At 36.4% G+C, this 21,451-nt stretch overlaps 1 protein-coding gene across 6 annotated transcripts in view; it reads right to left on the minus strand.

Moving 5' to 3' along the window:
- The window catches only part of NBN (nibrin), a 44,114-nt gene extending 23,017 nt beyond the window's left edge, over positions 1-21,097 (minus strand). The window contains exons 1-8 of one of the 6 annotated variants that reach the window (XM_027607607.2): positions 20,876-21,097; positions 19,828-19,868; positions 18,488-18,618; positions 17,232-17,380; positions 16,611-16,770; positions 13,985-14,088; positions 3,585-3,702; positions 2,397-2,590 (exon numbers count right to left, since the gene is read on the minus strand). In XM_027607607.2, coding sequence (XP_027463408.1) covers positions 2,397-2,590; positions 3,585-3,702; positions 13,985-14,088; positions 16,611-16,770; positions 17,232-17,305 — 650 coding nt within the window. In that variant the 5' untranslated portion in view covers positions 17,306-17,380; positions 18,488-18,618; positions 19,828-19,868; positions 20,876-21,097. Of the gene's footprint in view, positions 1-2,396; positions 2,591-3,584; positions 3,703-13,984; positions 14,089-16,610; positions 16,771-17,231; positions 17,381-18,487; positions 18,619-19,146; positions 19,411-19,827; positions 20,855-20,875 lie in introns of those variants that run through there. The other 5 variants (XM_027607608.2, XM_027607609.2, XM_027607603.2 and 2 more) reach the window with 5 other exon arrangements.
- Positions 21,098-21,451: the final 354 nt, after the last annotated feature.

Genomic DNA, 21,451 nt, shown 5'->3' on the forward strand with positions numbered 1-21,451 from the left:
TTGTTTTTTGTATGTCCTGGGTTAATGTAACAGAACTCAACTATATGTGCAATTATGATAGGACTCTATGAATATTTTTTAAGTATTATAATCAAGTGATCACATATACCTACTTATAATTCAGGCAATTGAGAATTGGTATTTTATTATCTTACTTTTTTGAAACTGTAAATATATTATGTAAATTAGTTAGAAAGGTTGGCTTCATAAAATAAAAACATTTTTAAAATGTAATTAATAATGTTATACAGATAATTACATTATCCTAAATGGGGAAACATCCTAAATGGGGAAACACATCCTTTTAGTCAACAGTGAGATAAATGTGGCCACTAATACTTTCTCTATACAACACTGCTCTACACGTCCCAGTAGATACAAAACAGAAAAAGAGAAAAAGAAGCATCAAAAGTATAAGGATTAAAAAAACAGGATAGAAACATTATTCATAGATAATATTTTTACAAAAAAAGGACTATACATACATTAGAAATAAAAGGGGAGTCTAACAAGGTGGCAGGATATAAGATTAATTATCTAAATGTCTACTGAAATTATATACACCAATAATAAACTAGAAAATGTAATTAAAGAGATAATATTATCTATTTATATTCTACCTATCAGACATATAATATCTACCACAGAATATACAGTACCTAGGAATAAATCTAATAAAAGGTACTCAAGATCTTTATAGAAAAATTGTAAAAATTGTTAATTCTCACCAAACTGATTTGTAAATTCAATGGAATTCCTAATCAAAATCCCAACAGGGTTTTTGAAAAGATGATTTAAAATGTATATGGAAAAAAAACAAAATAAAATGTATATGGAAAAACAAAGAACCAGGAATGGACAGGATGCTTCTAAAGAAGAGCAGAGACATTTGCCATACCAGATATGAGGACTTAATTGAAGTTACAGTAGTTAAGACAATGTGGTAAATGTGGTGTTGGTACAAGGACATCTTGACGAATGGAATAGAGAAAAGCCAAAAACATTGCTACGCATATATGGGACTTTGGTAAAAAACAGAATCAATTCCAAATAGATTAAAAGCAAATTTCAAAAACAAAGTATCAAAACACTAGCAAATTAGCAAAAAATACAGGTGAATATCTTTTTGACCTATGAATAGAAAAAGATTTCTTAAAATACAAAAATCACTAAGAAAAAAAGGTTGTTAATTTTTAGTATATTAAAATTAAGGACTTTCATGTATCACAGTAAAACATTAATTACAAAGTGGTTATAAGATTTTGCAATATATACAAGTGAAAAAAGGATTAATATCGAGAAATAGAAAGAACTTCTACAAATAAAAAAGAATACACAAATATATAATTACCATATGATCCAGGAATTGCACTCTTGGGAATCTATCCCAAAGAAATGAAAACTTACATGCGCAAAGAAACTTGTACATGCATGTTTATAGAGGTTTTATTCGTAACAAAAATTGGAAAAATGTAAGAATGACTCAAAAACTGCAGTATACACACACACACACATATATATATATATGCACAATACTGATCAGGAATTAAAAAGGATGAACAACTGATACACACAACTTAGATGAATCTCCAAGAAATTGTGAATGAGAAAACCAGTCCTAAAGTGTATATGCTTTCATTTATACAACACTTTTTTAAAAGACAAAATTTTAGAAAGGGAGAAAAAATTAGTGGTTTTCCAGGATTTGGGTACTTGGAATGGGAAGTGGGAAAGGTAGGGAGGGAAGTGGGTGTGGTTATAAAAGAACAGGAGGGATCCTTGTGGTGATGGAACTGTTCTGTATCTTGACTAAGGTGGTGAATATATGTACCAACAAGGGATAAAATTGTATAGAACTAAAACACACACTCACACAAAAACTAGGAAATCCGTATAAAAAAATACAATTAGAAAACTGGGTAAAAGACATGAGCAGATACTTCAGAACAGGAAAAACACATGTCCAATAAATATCGGAAGAAATGTTAAGCATCACTAGTGATGAGAAAAATAGAAACAAAAATCACAGGATAGGATTATATATCCATTCAACTAGCAAATATGGTAAAGTCTAACAATAACAAGTGTTGAAAACAATGTGCATCTACTTGATCTCTTACATACTGTGGTGGGAGTATAAAGTGGCAAACAATTTGATACTACCTCCAGAGGTTGAGTATTCACATAACCTATAACCCAGCAGTTCTAACCTTAAGAATATTCTCCAAAGAAAACCTTGCAGAAGTACCAAGAGGAAACATACAAAAATGATCTCAGTAGCAACGTTTACGCGATAAAATGTAATTCTTGTATATCCTTTATCTTAATTTGGTATAAAAAAGTTACACACAAAATTGCCTTTATTTATTTTTTTACCAACAAAGATAATTCTGTACCTTTGGAGCTTATCCATAATTGAGTGAATCCATTTTTTCTGAGAGTCAGGAATCAGAGTCTGTGAATTTGTTATTCCTACATCAACAACACAAATTCCAGGGACTGAAAAGAAACTATCTTTTTCTTCATTTTCTTCTGTTATCAACCTAGCATCTCCTCCTCCAAAAACAATTGCTGAACTTAACTTTTTATGCTAAAAATAGAAATAGAAAAAATATAATGAAATAGCCACATTTCAATTCCTTGAGTATGTTCTTTTCAATTTATTTTAATTCCAGTATAGTTAACAGTGTTATATTAGTTTCAGGTGTTCAATACAGTAATTCAACACTTCCCTATCATCCAGTGCTCATCACAAGTACACTCCTTAATCCCCATCACCTATTTCACCCATCACCCCACCTCCTCCCCTCTGATAACCATCAGTTTGTTGTCTACAGTTAAGAATCTGTGCCTTGGTTTGCCTCTCTTTTTCTTCTATTTGTTCATTTGTTTTGTTTCTTAAATTCCGCACATGAATGAAATCATATGGTATTTGTCTTTCTCTGAATGACTTATTTAGCTTAGCATTATACTCTAGCTCCATCCATGTCATTGCAAATGGCACTATTTCATTATTTTTTATGGCTGAGTAATATTATTGTATATATACCACATCTCTTTATCCATTCATTTATATTAGGGAAGTAAAATAAAAGTAGAACTGAAATAGAATTGGTTCTACTTTTTGAGAAGACAATCCGAGTTTCCACTCAGAAAATCCCCAGTTTACCAGGTATCTCTGCAGCCCTGGAATTGTTACATTCTTTGCACTTCCTTATCATACTTACTTCACAGTGGTCTAACTGTGGGCTTGCTTGCATTTTCCACCTACAACATAAACTCTTTGAATCCCCATTTCAGCACACAGAAGACATTCAACATCTATTTACTAACTGACCAAGTAAGGACTTGAATCAGTTTTCTATCCCCACCCCCTCACTTATATATTTATATAAACTTAATTTATTGGCCAATTAACGTATGCCAAAAAAATATATACATGAATACCAGGCAAGTTCTGGTGCCTAGACAGTTTCACTTCACACTTCTATACAAAATCTCAAAAAAAATATACTAACTGTTGATAACAGTAATAATTTATCCTAGTTTATAATGTTTTAAGAAAATTTAGCTCATAAGATTACCTGTTTGGCATTTAGAAATACAAACGTTTTCCCTTTGAAAATTTGCTTTCTTTCCTGTCGTCCTGACAGATCAATGTTTTTATTTCCAATAGCTGGTTCATCAACAGGTGGGTAAAAGCTGTACAAAAAATTTAAAGAATATTTTAATTATGTATTATTCTGTATGTATACTGTTAAATTTATAAATAGAGTGGCTATCTAGACACTAGGAAGGTTTAATTTTCGTAACATCATTAATTCATCATTATTTTTTTTAAAAAGTAAGAGTTTTCTCTAGGACAAAATGGTGACAGATGCCATATGGAATTGCATTACTGCTCATTTTCTGAAAAAATATAATCCATGGGTAGACAATCCTAAAATATGATTTAATATACAGGAGTCGAACAAGTTATGCGAATTATAAAAGACTGAAAGAGACACTGTCCATAAAGATCAAATTCTATTCGCATCTTAGGTTTCCTGGGAACCAATATGTGTTAACAATGTTCACATCCAATTCTATAAACCACTATTTTAAGTGCTTTTAGAGATCCCTTCGGAGAAGCTCAGGAAATTTTAAAACTTAAAATATTTGTCAATTTAAATAAAATTTCCAAAGTGAGATTAGAAAACACAATCTTTTGGGGCGCCTGGGTAGCTCAGTTCATTGAGCGTCTGACTCTTGATTTCAGCTCAGGTCATGATCTCGGGTTTGTGGGAGTGTCAGGCTCAGCACTGGGTGTGGAGCCTGCTTGGGATTCTCTCTCTCCCTACCAAGAACAATCTTTTAGCTCTTTAACATAATGCTGTAAAACATCTTAGTCATCCATGAAAATGAAGGAAAATACATAAAATCAACAGATAATTATTAAGCCTCACATCAGCTCAGTTTCAATGTTCTGTATAATCAAATCTTTGCTATAGCAATTTATAGCTGATCAGTCTTTCAGCTTAACTCTACTTTCAAGTAAAAATTCCTAATTATTAATGCTCATGGATAAGAAAACTCAGTATTATCAAGATGTCAGTTCTTCCCAACTTGATCTATAGATTAAATGTAATCCCAATAAAACCCCCAGCAAGTTATTTTGTGGATACTGACAAACGGATTTTAAAGTTTATATGAGAGGCAAAAGAAAAGCCAACATAATATTAAGGAAGAACAAAGTTGGAGTACTAATACAACCCAAATTCAAGATTTACTATAAAGCTACAGTAATCGAGAGAGTCTGATATTATGAAAAAAACAGACAAAAGAGAATAGAGCGCCCAGAAATAGACTAACATAAATATACCCAACTGATCTTTAACAAAGGAACAAAGGCAGTACAATGGAGCTCAGATACTGTTTTCAACAAATGATGAGGTTACTGGATACTGGACATTCACACGCAAAAAAATGAATCTAGACGCAGACCTTACAGTGTTCACAAAAATTAACTCAAAATGGATCACAGACCTAAAGTAAAATGCTAAACTATAATACTCCTAGAAGATAACATAGATAATACAGCAGAAAATCTAGATTACCTTTTTATGGCAGTGACTTTTTAGAATACAACAGCGGGCATGATCTATGAAAGAATTACAAGCTAGACTTCATTAACATTTAAAACTTTTAAAAAAAATTTTAACTTCTGCTCTGTGAAAGACAATGTCAAGAAAATGAGATGATGTATCAGAAAGTGGAAGAAAATATTTGCGAAAGACACATCTGATAAAGGACTGTTACTCAAAATATACAAACAACTCTCAAAATTCAACAGTAAGAAAACCACCTGATTAAAAAATGAGCCAAAATCCTGTAGCAACTTCTTGCGAGACACGTCTCTAGAGGTAAGGGAAACAAAAGCAAAAATGAACTATTGGGACTTCATCAGGATAAAAAGCTTTTGCCAGCAAAGGAAACAACAAAACTAAAAGGCAACCTAGGAAAAGGAAGAAGATATTTGCAAATGTCTGATCAGATAAAGGGCTAGTATCCAAAATCTATAAAGAACTTATCAAACTCAACACCCCCAAAAATAAAAAATTCAATCATAAAATCTTAAAAAAAAAAAAAAAAGGGGGCGCCTGGGTGGCTCAGTTGGTTAAGCCACTGCCTTCGGCTCAGGTCATGATCCTGGAGTCCCAGGATCGAGTCCCGCATCGGGCTCCCTGCTCGGCAGGGAGTCTGCTTCTCCCTCTGACCCTATCCCCTCTGATGTGCTCTCTCTCTTTCTCTCTCTCTCAAATAAATAAATAAAATCTTAAAAAAAAAAAATTCAATCAAGAAATGGGCAGAAGACATGAACAGACATTGCTCCAAAGACGACATACAAATAGGGCGCCTGGGTGGCTCAGTCGTTAAGTGTCTGCCTTCGGCTCAGGTCATGATCCCAGGGTCCTGGGATCAAGTCCCACATCGGGCTCCCTGCTTGGTGGGAAGCCTGCTTTTCCCTCTCCCACTCCCCCTGCTTCTGTTCCCTCTCTCGCTGTCTCTCTGTTGAAAAATAAATAAAATCTAAAAAAAAAAGACATACAAATGGCTAACAGACACATGCAAAACGCTCAACATCACTCCTCATCAGGAAAACACAAATCAAAACCCCAATGATACCATCTCACACTGGGTCAGAATGGCTAAAATTAACAACTCAGGAAACAACAGATGTTGGCAAGGATGTGGAAAAAGGGGAACCCTCTTACACTCTTGGTGGGAATGCACACTGATGCAGCCACTCTGGAAAACTGTATGGAGGTTCCTCAAAAAGTTAAAAATAGAACTACCCTACAACCCACAATTGCACTACTAGGTATTTATCCAAAGGATACAAAAATAGTGATTCAAAGGGACACATGCACCCCCAATGTTTATAGCAGCAATATCCATAATAGCCAAAATATGAAAAGAGCCCAGATGTCCACTGACACATGAACGGATAAAGATGTAATACACACACACACACACACACACACACACACACACACACACACACACACACACACACTGGAATATTACTCAGCCATCCAAAAGAATGAAATCTTGCCATATGCAATGACATGGATGGAACTAGACAGTATTATGCTAAGTGACATAAGTCAGTCAGAAAAAGACAAATACCATAGGATCTCACTCATGTGGAATTTAAGAAACAAAACAGATGAACATAGGGAAAGGGAAGGAAAAATAAGATAAAAAGAGAAGGGAGGCAAACCGTAAGAGACTCCAAACTATAGGAAACAAACTGAGGGTTGTTGGAGGGGAGGGGGGTAGTTGGGGAGATGGGGTAATTGGGTGATGGGCATTAAGGAGGGCACTTGATGTAATGAGCACTGGATGTTATATGCAACTGATGAATCACTAAAGTCTAACCCTGAAACTAAGAGTACACTATATGTTAACTCAATTGAATTTAAGAATTTTTTTTAAGGGCCAAAATCTTAACAGCTACCTCACCAAAGAAATATACGGATAACAAATAAGCACAAGATGCTCAACACATCATGTTATCAGGAAAATGCAAATTAGAACAATGAGACACTATTACACATCTATTACAATGGCCAAGATCCAGAACACAACCACCACCAAAGTTTGTGAGAATGTGGAGTGACAGGAACTTTCATTCACTGCTGGGGAGAATGCAAAATGGTAAAGCGACTTTGGAAGACAGCTTGGCACTTGCTCACAAAACTAAACACATTCTTATGGTATGATGCAGCAACTGCACTCCCTGGTACTTATCCAAAAGAGCTGGAAAGTTATGTCCACACTAAAACCTGATATGGATGTGAATAGCAGCTTTATTCTTAACTGCCATAACCTGGAAGCAACCAAGATGTCCTTCAGTAGGTGAATGGATAAACTGTAGTACATTCAAACAATGAAATATTACTCAGCACTAAAAAGAAATGAGCTACCAAGCCATAAACACATGAAGAAACTTTAAATGCACGTTACTAGGTGAAAAAAGCCATTCTGAAATGGCTACCTACTATATTATTTCAACTATATGACATTCTGGAAAAGGCAAAACTATGGAAATGGTAAAAGTTCAGTGGTGGCCGGGAGTTGGGGGAGTGGCAATGATGAATAGGAAAACAGAGGGTTTTCATGGCAGTGAAAATACTCAGTATGATATTATAATGACTGATATATGTCACTATATATTTATCCAAACCCACAGAATGTACAACACCAAGGGAATAAACCCTAATGTAAACTATGAAATCTGGGTGATTATGATGTCAATGTAGACTCATGCCACTTTGATGGAGGTACCCCTTTTGGGGGAGGCAAAGCATGTGTGGAAACAGAAGGTATCTGGGAAGCCTCTGTACCTTCCTCTCAATTTTGGTATGACCCTAAAACTGCTCTTAAAAAAAAAAAATCTTGGGCGGGGTGGCTCAGATGGTTAAGCGTCTGCCTTCGGCTGAGGTCATGATCCCAGGGTCCTGGGATTGAGTCCCGCATCAGGCTCTCTGCTAGGCAGGGAGCCTGCTTCTCCCTCTGCCTCTGCCTCTCTCTCTCTGACTCTCATGAATAAATAAATAACATTTAAAAAAAATAATTAGGTGATTTCTTAAAAAAAAATCTTAAAAAAGTTACTAACATATCATGGTGATGAGGAGGAAACAATGTAGGACAGGGGAAATTCACAACCTGGACAATTAGTCACTAAACAATCAAGACTTAGCCATCTGCAGAGAGCAACAGCCAATACGGTAAAAATATTTTGGTCATGAGGATCACCATCCCACATTTTACAACTTTTTCTCTCAGATTTCTCCTTGGCAACATACTATTTCTCAAAGTTAGCTAAGTCATGATTAAAAGATTACATTTTTTTTTTAAGATTTTATTTATTTATTTGAGAAAGAGAGAATGAGAGATAGAGAGCACGAGAGGGGGGAGGGTCAGAGGGCGATGCAGACGCCCTGCCGAGCAGGGAGCCCGATGTGGGACTCGATCCCGGGACTCCAGGATCATGACCTGAGCCGAAGGCAGCTGCCCAACCAAGCCATTTTTTTTAATTTAGTAACTGATTAAACCACAAATGTATGTGTTTTAACCTGCTACAATGGATACTGTACATCTATTCCAAGACAGTGTTTCCTAGAAACTGCAATCTCAAATAAATGAGTTATCTGCAGGCAACAGCTGACCTAGCCAACAAGGTGAAATGCAACCCATTGCATTATTCTGATTTTCTAAATAAGTGACTTTATAATTCTATTTATTTACTTTTAAAGACACAGGTAATAGTGGAAACTATTTTAACCATTAAAGTTAAATCTACAATAAGTAGTGCTAGAAAATTAGTAAATATTCTAATTCATAAATAGGATAAATTTTTATTCTCTTTGAATGCCTTTTATCCTCTCCCTTTTAGTAAGAATTCTCCCATATTTCACACTTCTTTCAGTGTGAAAGGCAACTATCACTTCACTTAAACACAAATGGCTAGTCCACAAATTAGTGTACATAGTACTGTAACACTGGATGATGGAGCCAGTCCTAGGCAAAAATGGTGTGTAAATGTTTGACACATACATATAGCTGAGTAGATGCTGAGTCTGCCTTCCAATGACAATGAAAAATGATTTTTAAATTACTTATACCACTGTTAATTACACTGTCATTCTTAATTTTGCCCCAAATAATAGTTTACTGTCCCCAGAGAACAGTTAATTATAGCTGAGTTCAATGAAGAGTAAACATTTGTTAAACCTTGAATCAGGTTCCTAAAGACAGGTGCCTGATACACCCTTTTCTCGATGGCACTACCAGAGTTCTAATTTTAATGTGTGTGATTTTTAATGTTTGGCTCTTCTACCAAGTGCAATGAGGGCAGAAACTGTAATGTTTTTTGGCTCATCACTATATCCTCAGGTCTATCTTGCCTAATTCATGGTAGGCATTCAGAAATATTTGGTAATAGGGGCGCCTGGGTGGCTCACTCGTTAAGCGTCTGCCTTCGGCTCAGGTTATGATCCCAGGGTCCTGGGATCGAGCCGCACATCGGGCTCCGTGCTCCGCGGGAAGGCTGCTTCTCCCTCTCCCACTCCCCCTGCTTGTGTTCCTTCTCTCGCTGTGTCTCTTTCTGTCAAATAAAATCTTTAAAAAAAAAAAAAAATCTGGTAATAAACTGATAGTACAAAATATAAATTAAAAATGCATCTAATAAAAGCAGACAAAATTATAAACATCCCTTCATTCCCTGAATATACAGATCTGAGCTTTAAAATTCTGGGATTGAAAAAATATGTTTTGGTTTTCTTTTAAAAACAGTGGTAAATTGTGGCACCTGGGTGGCTCAGTCATTAAGCATCTGCCTTCAGCTCAGGTCATGATCCCAGGGTCCTGGGATCGAGTGCCGCATCAGGCTCCCTGCTCAGCAGGAAGCCTGCGTCTCCCTCTCCCACTCCCTCTGCTTCTGTTCCCTCTCTTGCTGTCTCTTTCTAATAAATAAATAAAATCTTAAAAAAAAAAAAACAACAGTGGTAAATTTGAGCCACTAAGACTGATTTTGCAAAAAAATACATCATTGTATTGTGAAGAATCTAACCAAATGCTGGAGTCAGGTACACATGTATACATATACATATGTATGATAAAATTATTAATAGGACAGTGATAAATAATACACTGTGCTTTGAACTTTATATACCTAAACAAGTTTTCTCTTTAATAGTATAAAGATGAGAACAAGAAACTAATAAATGTGAGGAAAACATCACTAAAAATCAGTATTTCTGAAGCAATATGTCCTAGAAGTTTTAAAGCATTTCTGAGGCTCCAGTGATTTGATAGCTAGTAAAAATATGGAAAAGAGTAACTTAGCAGAGACCAAGATTAGAGGCACATTGCCTAAATAATAGGCTACTCCAAATATAATCTCCAATTTCTATAATGAAAAAATTACTTTTTTTGGCACACTTATATAGAAACTTTGAGAGCTACAAATAATGTTATATTATATAGTAACTAGTACATATAATTCACAAATTCTATAAAATATTAATCTAGAAATACTAATTTTTCCTGTACATTTTATGACTTTTAAATTCTTTGTCTCATCATCAATAAATTTCATCTAATTCAAAGCACAGCATCTTAATTTCTGTCCCAAGATTTTTCAAATGCACAATTTTTCTCAATTCATGTATAATTCTTGTCATGGAAACTGTATTTCAAGCCACAACATTCAATTGCCCAACATCTGGACAGCTGTTTATTTCATTAGTCAGTCCTATAGGCATGTGTTCATTATTTGTACAAGAACTTATACTACTTCCTTTTGGTGATCTCTAAAAGGCCCAAGTTACATTGACATTCACAACCTGTAAATATAAGGTTATACAGTCAGGAACAAATTTCTGCCATATGTTAAATTTCTTTGCCTTGAATTTTGATTGATTATATACAGTCAACTCCATTAACTAAGATTGCTTCAGACTAATGTGTCTCTTGGGTCTGATATCTGATTACAAGCCAATAAGTTAGCCTGTTCCTGTTTCTTGGATGTGGGCAGAAGACACAAGACTCCTGGATCAGAGACAAAGTGAGCAGCAAGCCTCTGCATATCTGTGGTAGATCTCCTCCCTGACCAAGTTCGGTCAGGATGATATATAAGCACATACAGGGGCGCCTGGGTGGCTCAGTTGTTAAGCGTCTGCCTTCGGCTCAGGTCATGATCCCAGGGTCCTGGGATTGAGCCCTGCATCGGGCTCCCTGCTCAGCGGGGAGCCTGCTTCTCCCTCTCCTACTCCCTCTGCTTCTGTTCCCTCTCTGTGTTTCTGTCAAATAAATAAATAAAATCTTAAAAAAAAAAAAAAAGGCACATACAGTAGGTTGTGTTACAGGAGAGAGCAACAATGAACTTGAGAATCCATGAGTTTCATAGCAAGCTATAAGCAGGCCGTTCTTCGTCCTGAAAGGGACACTACCTCTTCCCTTAAGGCTTTTCAATGCAAACCATGAGAAATGGCCTGGGTATATAGGGCAGTCAGTGCCTTGCATTCTTGGCACATTCGACAAGCTGTATATGAATGCAAAGGTTAACTTTCTCCTAAAAGTATTTTCCCAAAAACAATGCTTGTTATTTGAAATACAGTAATTGAGAGAGCACTCCCATGATATGAAACTAAAAATTCAAGCAAAAGGTAACTCCTACTTTTTAAGGGATGAACTTCCTTTAATAAAGTACTGATTATCAAAATAAATATTTTAAATGGAGTCTTCTACAAATGACTTCATCTACATTGGTATTTTGATGACAGTTTAGGCAAATGAGATCTCACAAATTATGTCAGGTACATGAAGCTTAAACTCTGTCTTACCCTGTCTCTTGGTAACAGTGCAAAGATGAAGACACAACTGCACTAAATAGAACTATACTTTTTGTTAGGTTAAAAATATCCCTTTTATTTTAAATACAGTGAAGTTATTAAACAATCTTAGAGCAGAGATGTTTTATTACAGTCATCTAAGTTAATACAGTCATACATTGAAGCCAGAAAAAATTATGCTGAACCTAAAGTCAAAAATAGACCCAGGTTAAACATACTGTGGAGTCTGAACAGTAAGTAGAAATCAATGACTAATCCTAAGACCTTCAAGACCATAAAAAACATATCATCAGTAGTAAAAACCTATCAGATTATTCCACTCCCAAGTAATATAGGATTAACAATTGTTTATTATCTGTAGCAAACATCTTTATGGTGTTTATTGGCTTCCATATGGAGGATCATGAAAAGGCTTTAGAGGAAGATGTGATTCCTTTGAAATACTAGGCACGTTGGTAGTATGAAAGTGAAGTTTCTGGAGGAAATTGTGAAAACAGTGTTTTCACGTTCTCACAGGAGTCTAGGATTCAAAAAAGGTTTACAATCACCTATTTTAAAATCTGAGGACCTCTTTCTAGAGTCCAAAAAAATTATATTGTTAAGCCGAATATAAAATACAAGAAACCCCCCAAATGGAAAACAAACAAGAAGAAAAATCTGACTTTCAGTTACTTTTAAAAACACACATATTATTAGGCATAGTCTCCCCACCTCAAAAAAAAACAAAAAAGCCCAGCATTAGGCAAAATTGTTTATGACAGCTAATGATATTTTACAACTACTAATAAAATTCTTAACTTGCATAACATTTTAGATTTCTAAAGACTCAAATATTCAAAGTTGTCTTATAAAGATAAGCTTATAGTTTGCCTATTATGCCATATAGACTATAATCTATTGACATTTTAAGCAAGCATGTTCTTGTGCTAAGTTGACCGAAAACACCCACCATTTTATAGTCACCAGCAATTTAACCATGCACTGAAAATAAAAATCCAAACATCTTCCTCCTCAACCACAGCTTGTATTACACTTCAAAGCATCACAAATACTATACAGTAGATAATTCCCTTAGTCTGGTGGTTCACAAATTTAACAGAGCATCTAAAATCATCATCACCATCATCATAAAGCTACTGTGAATCTTACACAGTATTATTGCAATTGGCAGCATTTCTTTTAGCAAGCACCTATTATAGTGCCAGGCAAAATGCTCAAGACTTTGTATACTCTATTAGTTAAAATAACTAATACTAATACTACTAAATACTTAAATATAGGACAGGTATTAGTCTCATTTTTCAAGGGAGGTAACTGATGATCAAAAGAACTAAGCTCCATTCCCAAGGCCACAGTGCTGTTAATATTCTGGCCCAGGACTATGTGACTCCAGAACAGGGTTGCTGCACAACACAATTCCAGGGGTACTGTTTCCATGATGTCCAGCACTGGAACATGTTGTGGCCTTTTGATTGTACCTCCATGCCATTTGCTGTCCTTCAATTTTTTGTTTAAATATTGGCACATATGGGGGCACCTGGGTGGATCAGTCGGTTAAACATCTGCCTTCAGGGCAGGTCATGATCTCGTGGTCCTGGGATCGAGCCCCACCTCAGACTCCCTGATCAGTGAGGAGTCTGCTTCTCCTTCTCCTGCCCAGCCCTCCTCGTGCTCTTTCTCTAATAAATAAATAAAATCTTTAAAAGAAATATTGACACATATGTAACATTTGTTTTACTGAGATAAAGAACACCAACAAACTCCTTTTACATACTAACAAAAAAACTGTTAAACTGAACACTACATCCTGAAACAGTCATTAAAGAGGGAATCAACCTAAATAAAATCAGTCCTACTGCCTTCTGTATGTCATATTATGTTTAAAATACATGATACAGGAGCTTCCAGGTTGGTGAACACATGGAGGTGCAGTGCAGGGAGAGTAGTGTACCTGGAGAGAGCATGAAGCTCCTTGCCCTTTCTCCATACCTTGCCTTGTGTATTTCTTCATCTGGCTGTTGGTTAGTATCCTTTATCATATCCTTTAATAAACTGGTATAGGTTAAAAAAAAATACAGATATACCTTTCAATTTGTGGAGGCTGTTTATTGGACTTAACTGCTTTAAGAAATTCAGTAAAATATTCTGGCTTTACAATCGGACGTCCACAAATGAGCGCGCATATCGTCTGGAAAGAAGAAAACATATGTGAATACAAATACTCATGTGCTAGCTTTTCTTTAAAGAAAGGTTTTAAGTTAGAGACTACAAAGGGGCTGTTCTGTTTATTATGTTTTTTCTTTCATTCCTCTACATTTATAAAGGAGTCACAATCTATAAAACTGAAATCAGTATTTGGTCACTGTTTAGTTTTAGTATACAAATCTCTATATAATCACTTAATTTTAAGAAGCCACCCATTATAATATTAATTTAAAAACTGCTTTGGGGAGGGCAGAACAATGTAACATAAAATAAGTCAATTTTAAAGTGTATTCCAATTTAAAAGTTCTTAAAATGTTAAAAAGTGATCGCAGAATTAAGTAAATGTAACAACTACCCTAGAGAAGACAGTATCAAGAGATAAACATGAGCTATAATAAGATCTTTTCTGCCTAAATACCTTTTGAACAGATTGTAACTATGGAATAAAGTATTTTCAAGAAAGGAAATAAAGGAATAACTGTTTGGAGTGGGGTAAAAGCTCAAAATAAGTACACAGAGATCGGGGGTAAGGGTGGAGAAACTTCAACTAGCAACTGACCTAAGCTATAAACATCAAATAAAATGTACCACAAAATCTGAAAAAGATTAGAAAATACCAACACTGGAGATGAAAATAAAGATTCAGCATAGTCTTAGGAAATAATCCCACTGAAGAATTTCTAAGTATGCTTCTAATAACATGGGGTATTACTTAAATATGAGCAAGCAATGTATGGTGCCTCTCAAAACTGGAATCTGAATACAACAACCTCGAATGTGAGTGAAATAATTGGCCTCTGGCAGGAAGCAAACTCCAATACATGTGATCCTGGGCAAAGGATTTCAGTGCTCCATGCCTCAGTTTCCTCTTCAGGAAATAAAAATTGAACCAAAATGTTCCTTAAGTTTCCTTTTGGTTCTAACATTTAACAATTTTAAAAATATAAGGTAACCTGTACTTTTGGAAAATTTACTCTAAAAATAGCTAGGTTTTCTTTTTTGGCACATGACTGATCAAAAGTACTGAAAAAGGATTGCTCTGCAAGTCATTGCTGGTATATATACAGTGACACTCTAATATCCAGTGCCATTATCTCAGTCACTGGAACAGTGTATACTCCGGTGAATGGACGCTAGTTCCAAGTCTGTCACAGACTCAGTAAAATCTCTCTCAAGACCATCTAACTGCCCTTGCTCTTATTTCATATCCACCAAGGGAGCACCTAATGACCTAAATCTCATTTCTCAGGTACCTTAGTATCTTTAAGGGGATTGTGTTGGAGTGCACACATAAATATGTGGTCACTATAAAGTTCCATACCTACTATAAACTAATAAATGGACATTTTAATTTATTAGCATAAATTAGTACTCAGGAGGCCAATTACTCTGAATTTATAAACTTCATAAACTTGCAAAGCTAGAACGATCCTTCATCAGCGATAACCCCACCAACATACAAGTTTAACCTGAGGTTCAACCTGAGCAGCAAGCCTTTCTCTGTGACATCTGTTTAGCTGTAATATACATATTCTAATTATATTAGATATTAAAGGATTTTTGTACCATCTAATGAAGGAATCTAAATGTTTCTTTTTACTATAGATGTTAACCTAAAACAATCTCACATATCTATAATCAACCTGTTTAAAAAGAGACAAATCACTTCCCAGTGTCATTCTTCAATTAGCTTTGGATATAACCAAATCTGATGAAGATGCAAAATCTGAAAACATACCAAAATATATCACTGTTTTAATGAAGAGTTGGCATCTTCTAATGGTACATATCTACATATCTCTAGATGGTGAAGATACATTAAGGTAATATTAAACTATATGAACTTAAAAAGTCGGGGCGCCTGGGTGGCTCAGTCGTTAAGCGTCTGCCTTCAGCTCAGGTCATGATCTCAGGGTCCTGGGATCGAGGCCCGCATCAGGCTCCCTGCTCAGTGGGAAGCCTGCTTCTCCCTCTCCCACTCCCCCTGCTTGTGTTCCCTCTCTCACTGTGTCTCTGTCAAATAAATAAATAAAATCTTAAAAAAAAAAAATAATTTAGAAAGTCTTTTAAGAGCATTATACGAAACAGAAACTGAGTAAGAGAGGATGAGACAATGAGATGAGGAAGACAACCTGAGAGAAGGGACTAGAGATGCTAACTTTGGAGACTGGCAGTGGACTTCAGCCAGTTTGCCTTTAGACTGAAGATACCAACTACACACTGTAATAAACTTATTGGTGAAAATATAACATATATCATTTTGAAAATGTTAAATCAAAATCAAATATAATTTTATATGCTTTTGCTTGTCTCAAATGATAAACAGGTTACCTGAAACATCATTCGAGCCTAAACGGCACACGAAGGCATGGGTTGACATATATAAAGTCACAACAGTTCTGATAGTTTTAAAGTTAATGGCTTTAAAAATGTTGTGTGTATAGTTGGTGAGTAGCTTAAATACACAGAACTTATTTTAACATAATAACATGGCATTCAACCTACTTTAATGGTAACTTTGACTGTTATCATGACAAGATGAGTACATTCTTCCGTCCAATTGTTCACAGTAAGTCCTCCAAGTTGCAATATAGCTTGATTTAAAGAAGTTTTCCCAGAAACATCTAAACAAGAAGAGCATGCAACCAAAGGCTCATATTCTACTCTGTAAATGAGAATAAGTTACATAAAGTTATATTATCATAGCTCCAAAGATGGCAACTTACAGTACTTTAAGCTCACATCACATGCTATTATTTTAATTTTTATGTATTATTAAACTTTCTAATTTATGAAATTATCACTTCCTAAGTCTTGAGTTGCACTTAAGAAAAAACAATGATCAAAGTTAATATTATACTTTCACTTATGTGAAATCAAAAGTAATCAAACAAATGTAGCTCCCATCAAAGTCCTGAGAGACCACTTGAACTCTTATTCACTCTTGGCACTATCTGTGATTGACAAAATGCACTAACCACATGCGATGCAAAGGGCACTAATGTGCTAAGCAGGAACTAAATTAAATGTTTTTAAATTCATTATCCACAAATATCATATCCTTTAAAATTTGATCAGTGCAAAACAAAACCATCCATTTTTAATATCAATTAAAAAAATTCTTACCTGAATTTACTTTCAAACACTCCAAAAGTAACTCTATCCCCTGTCTTCAAAGCTTGGGAAAGGCCATTCTGCATTTTTTCCTCATTAACAAAGGTACCATACTTAGAATTATCTTTTATTGTCAATATAGGAGTCTCATCTGTTTGACTCTGAAACAAACGAACAAAAATCAATACAGTTAAAGTCTTTTACCAATCAATAAATACAATTCCCGGGGGAAAAGGTTTCAAAACAAAAAGCTGGTAACTTTTTGAATAGGTAACTGGATAGATGGCTAACTCCCAACATAGAAGGCAATAGTTACTGTTACGGTTGTGGGCACAGAATGATCACTCAACTAGAAATTAATAGCAAATGTCTGAATTCCAGGATCACTCCTCTTAGAACATGCATTTTCTTTATTTTTGTAAGTCAGTGCAGATTTTTCTGACCCCTCAATTTCACACATTCGAGAATTTCTTTGCTTTTGTGTAGTCTGTTTTATCCATGACAGCTTTGTCCCTAAGTTTTTTTTTTTACATTACCAAATAACACAGTAAAAAAAAAAGTCCAATGAGAAAAGGTTAGAGTGTCTGACTTAAAGGAACAATTTTATTTTTCCTTTAGGAATTTCAATAATCTTCTTTTATACCTAAAAGAATACAGGCACAAAAGTTAAATATTACTGAAGGATCCAGCATTTGTTGATATGTAGTCTTTGCTCAAAATAATGGCTTTTCTTATTATCACCAGTATTATCATGAACACAGCCATTTATATTTTTTTACTACCCAGTTGTGATTAAAACTAACCAACCAAAACAAACTCAAAGCCAAAGAACTGTGAGACATAAGCAACAGCTGTTTTTCCTAATAAACCAATTCCCACTGTGAAAACCTACATTATATGGAAAATGCCTGTGTTCACGTGGCTATACAATCTCTTATGAGCAGGAGGGTGACAGTATGTTCACTGCTCTATTACCAGGTTTGGCACAATGATAGACACTGTAAGCACTTAATGTTCATTAAGTAAGTATAAATGTGTTCTACTTCGAGTTTCTAAATCACTACAACAAACACTGGAACAGAAACTTCAAATACCAAAACAAACACCGCTGTTACCACTACCACAATTAAGTATTTAATTTTAACATTAAAAAAACTAACACCCTTATGGAATTAAAAATCCTACAAACTCTCTTACATACACACCAAAGTAATCTTGTAATTTCCACCCCCTTACTTTAAGCTAGTGAAATAAAATTAGTAACATACCAGGTTGGTTACAGAAAAGTTAGCAGTTAACACAGCATGATTTCGACTGATTGACTGATCACCTTCAATTAGAATGCCACAGTTTTTCCGTCCAACAATGTATTCGACACCAGTCAAAAGTCTGAATGGTTCTATTAAAAAAAAGAAAAAAAAAAACGTAGACACACACGATTATGTATACATAGGTACAGCAAATACATAAGTAAAATATTTTTATTTTGCTTTTAAATGTTAATAATCAACTTCATATAAATCAAACTTGTGATTTCTAGTAAAACCTCACTGAAAGATGCAAAAGATTATTTTATTTTTTTATTTTAAAGATTTTTTTTATTTTTTGACAGAGACACAAGAAAGGGAACACAAGCAGGGGGAGAGGGAGAACAGGCTTCCCGCAGAGCGGGGAGCCTGATGCGGGGCTCAATCCCAGGACCCTGGGATCATGACCTGAGCCGAAGGCAGACGCTTAACGACTGAGTCACCCAGGCGCCCCGCAAAAGATTAAACAGATGGAAAGCTCTAGCATTTTCTAAAGTGAAAACAATACTGAAGTGTCAGAGGTGATTGGCGCAGTCTGTTAAGCGTCTGACTTTTGGTTTCGGCTCAGGTCATGATCTCCAGGTCATGAGACTGAGCCCCATGTTGGGCTCAGTGCTCACTGGAGAGTCGGCTTCGGGTTCATATCTCTCCCTCTGCCTCCCATGCACGTGTCCACTGGCTCACCCATTTGCGTGCTCACTCGCGCACTCTTGCCTTCTTGCAAATAAATAAATTTAAAAAAAACAAGTGTCAATGCTTGCCCCAATTAACTTATACATTTCATACATTACCAAACAAATCACAATACTATGTTTGGAACCCAATAAACAGATTCAAAAATCCACTGGGAAAATAGAATGTAAAAGAACTGTAAAGAAAAATCTGAAATTTACAGGAACTTCCCCTACAAGATGGTAAACTATGCCATAAAGCCATAGTAATTAAATTATATGGTACTGAATTAGGAGTAAACAACATAGGTCAATGCAAGCAAAGTTCAGACCTGATTTAAGTGTATATTTTGTTTTGTTTTTATGTTAAAGGTAGCATCTCAAGTAAGTAAGTGTTTAGTTTCTAAAAAAAATGTTGAAAATCACAAATTGTTGTGTAACAGCATATTTGTTGGAGATTAGTGGAGCTTAGTATGGGAGCCCATGAGTCCATCACTGGAGTGGTAGGGTAATTAGGGCATATAAACTAGACAAGCAGAAAGGCAAGTCATGTTTGGATATTTTGTTATTCAGAAACTCAGCCTAGAGTGGGGTGTTTCAAGGAAAAAAATTGTACCTTGGTTTACTTACATTTTCTTCTAGAGGAATGGGCCCATAGTGTCCGTTAGATTCTGAAAAGAGGTCACAATCTCCTAGAAGTTAAGAATGCTGGCCGCTGATGATAAAAGCATTTTCCCACTGTTATCTGCCTCTCTCTACAGGAACTGAGAGCCAGCCACAGACCACAACTGTTCCTGGAAAGGAACTGAATCCTGCTTCCCATCAACAGCTTATGTTCTACCTCCGCACTGCTCCAAGTCCACAGGGATGCCTGGATCTTAAGAGTCTTTTTACTCTTTATTTTCCTAACCATTTGTTTGGTCCTCTTCATACACTGTTCGTAAATTTAGCTTCGAGGTAGATCTTTGGCCGATCAGAATACACTCCCTGGGGGCAAGACCTAATCATAGGCTACATCTGCTTATCCACTAATAAGGACTTCGACTAGGAAATCAATTAACAGGAGATAACCATCTGCCATTGATGCAAGTGCAGAACAGAAAACAACAAAAAACCAAAAACCCCACTTTCTCAGTTCTGATGGAAAAAAAAAGGCTCTAAAACAAAACCGAAATTATGCCTTCCCTGTGGCTGCCATTGACCCAACTCATCTCTGTGTTTTTTCACAAAATCAAACAATGTGCTCCAAACAAAATCATCTGTTGCCACAGTGCGTCTAGCCTGTGATAACTTATTCTAGGTGTTTGGCCAAAAGCTCAGAACACTAGAGGCCACAACAGGTGGCCCGCCAAGACTCAACTCGGCGGGGCCTGTAAGCCGCGTCAGCGTTGGTCTTGCCGGAGGCGCTGGTCCCAACCACCGAGAACCTGGCGGTAGATCGCGTGAGGGACGCCGCCGCCAACGATCCGCCCCGCGCCCGGGAAGACAACGCGGTCCCCACACGCAGTCCTACGGTTCGCGTATCCCGTTTCCGCAGCCTCCCGGGGCGGGGACTAAGGCGGCGCCGGAAGGCGGAGAGAGGAACAGGCACCGACCGAAAACATCCCTCCTCAGACCCTCTGCCCAAGGCAGCTGCTCCCGGGAAAACAGTCCCGGGGCATCGCCCCTCCGCCCTTACCTCGGGCCGGGCCCGCGGCGGGGAGCAGCTTCCACATGGGCCTGGGTCCTCTGAGTCTCGGCCGACTCGCGAAGGCGTAGCCGCAGCTGACCGACGTGCGCGGCCGCAGCTCCCGCAATCGGCGTGGGCTCCGGAACGTGCGCGCTCCCGGGAGTTGGGCCGCCTGGGAAGAGGAGGGAGGAGCAGGAGGGAGACGTGGGCTCCTGGTCGCCACCTGGTGGTTAAGGAAAGGAAAAGCGCAGTCTGTATAGAAATGAGTTGTATTATGTATGAAGTACGGATCCCTTGCAAGGTGTTCAACGAATATACGATGAATTACGTTTTCTGATTGTGAATGGAAATAATTTGTAAAATTAGCTACAAAGCAATGTAAGGAAATTTTCTAATTAAAGACATTAACATGCTAGCCAGTTATGTAATTTCATGCATTTGTGATTTCTAAAAAATTGCTGTTATTCCTTTGTATGCACCCTAATGATGGTGACAGTTATGATGAAGATAAAGATTTTACCCCAAGTCAGCTTATTATTTTTGCTCTTCTCCAAGCCGAAATCAACTTCTCCCAACTTCTCTATT

This window comes from Zalophus californianus, chromosome 4 (assembly GCF_009762305.2).
Source record: "Zalophus californianus isolate mZalCal1 chromosome 4, mZalCal1.pri.v2, whole genome shotgun sequence".
In the NCBI taxonomy this organism is placed as follows: Eukaryota; Metazoa; Chordata; class Mammalia; order Carnivora; family Otariidae; genus Zalophus; species Zalophus californianus.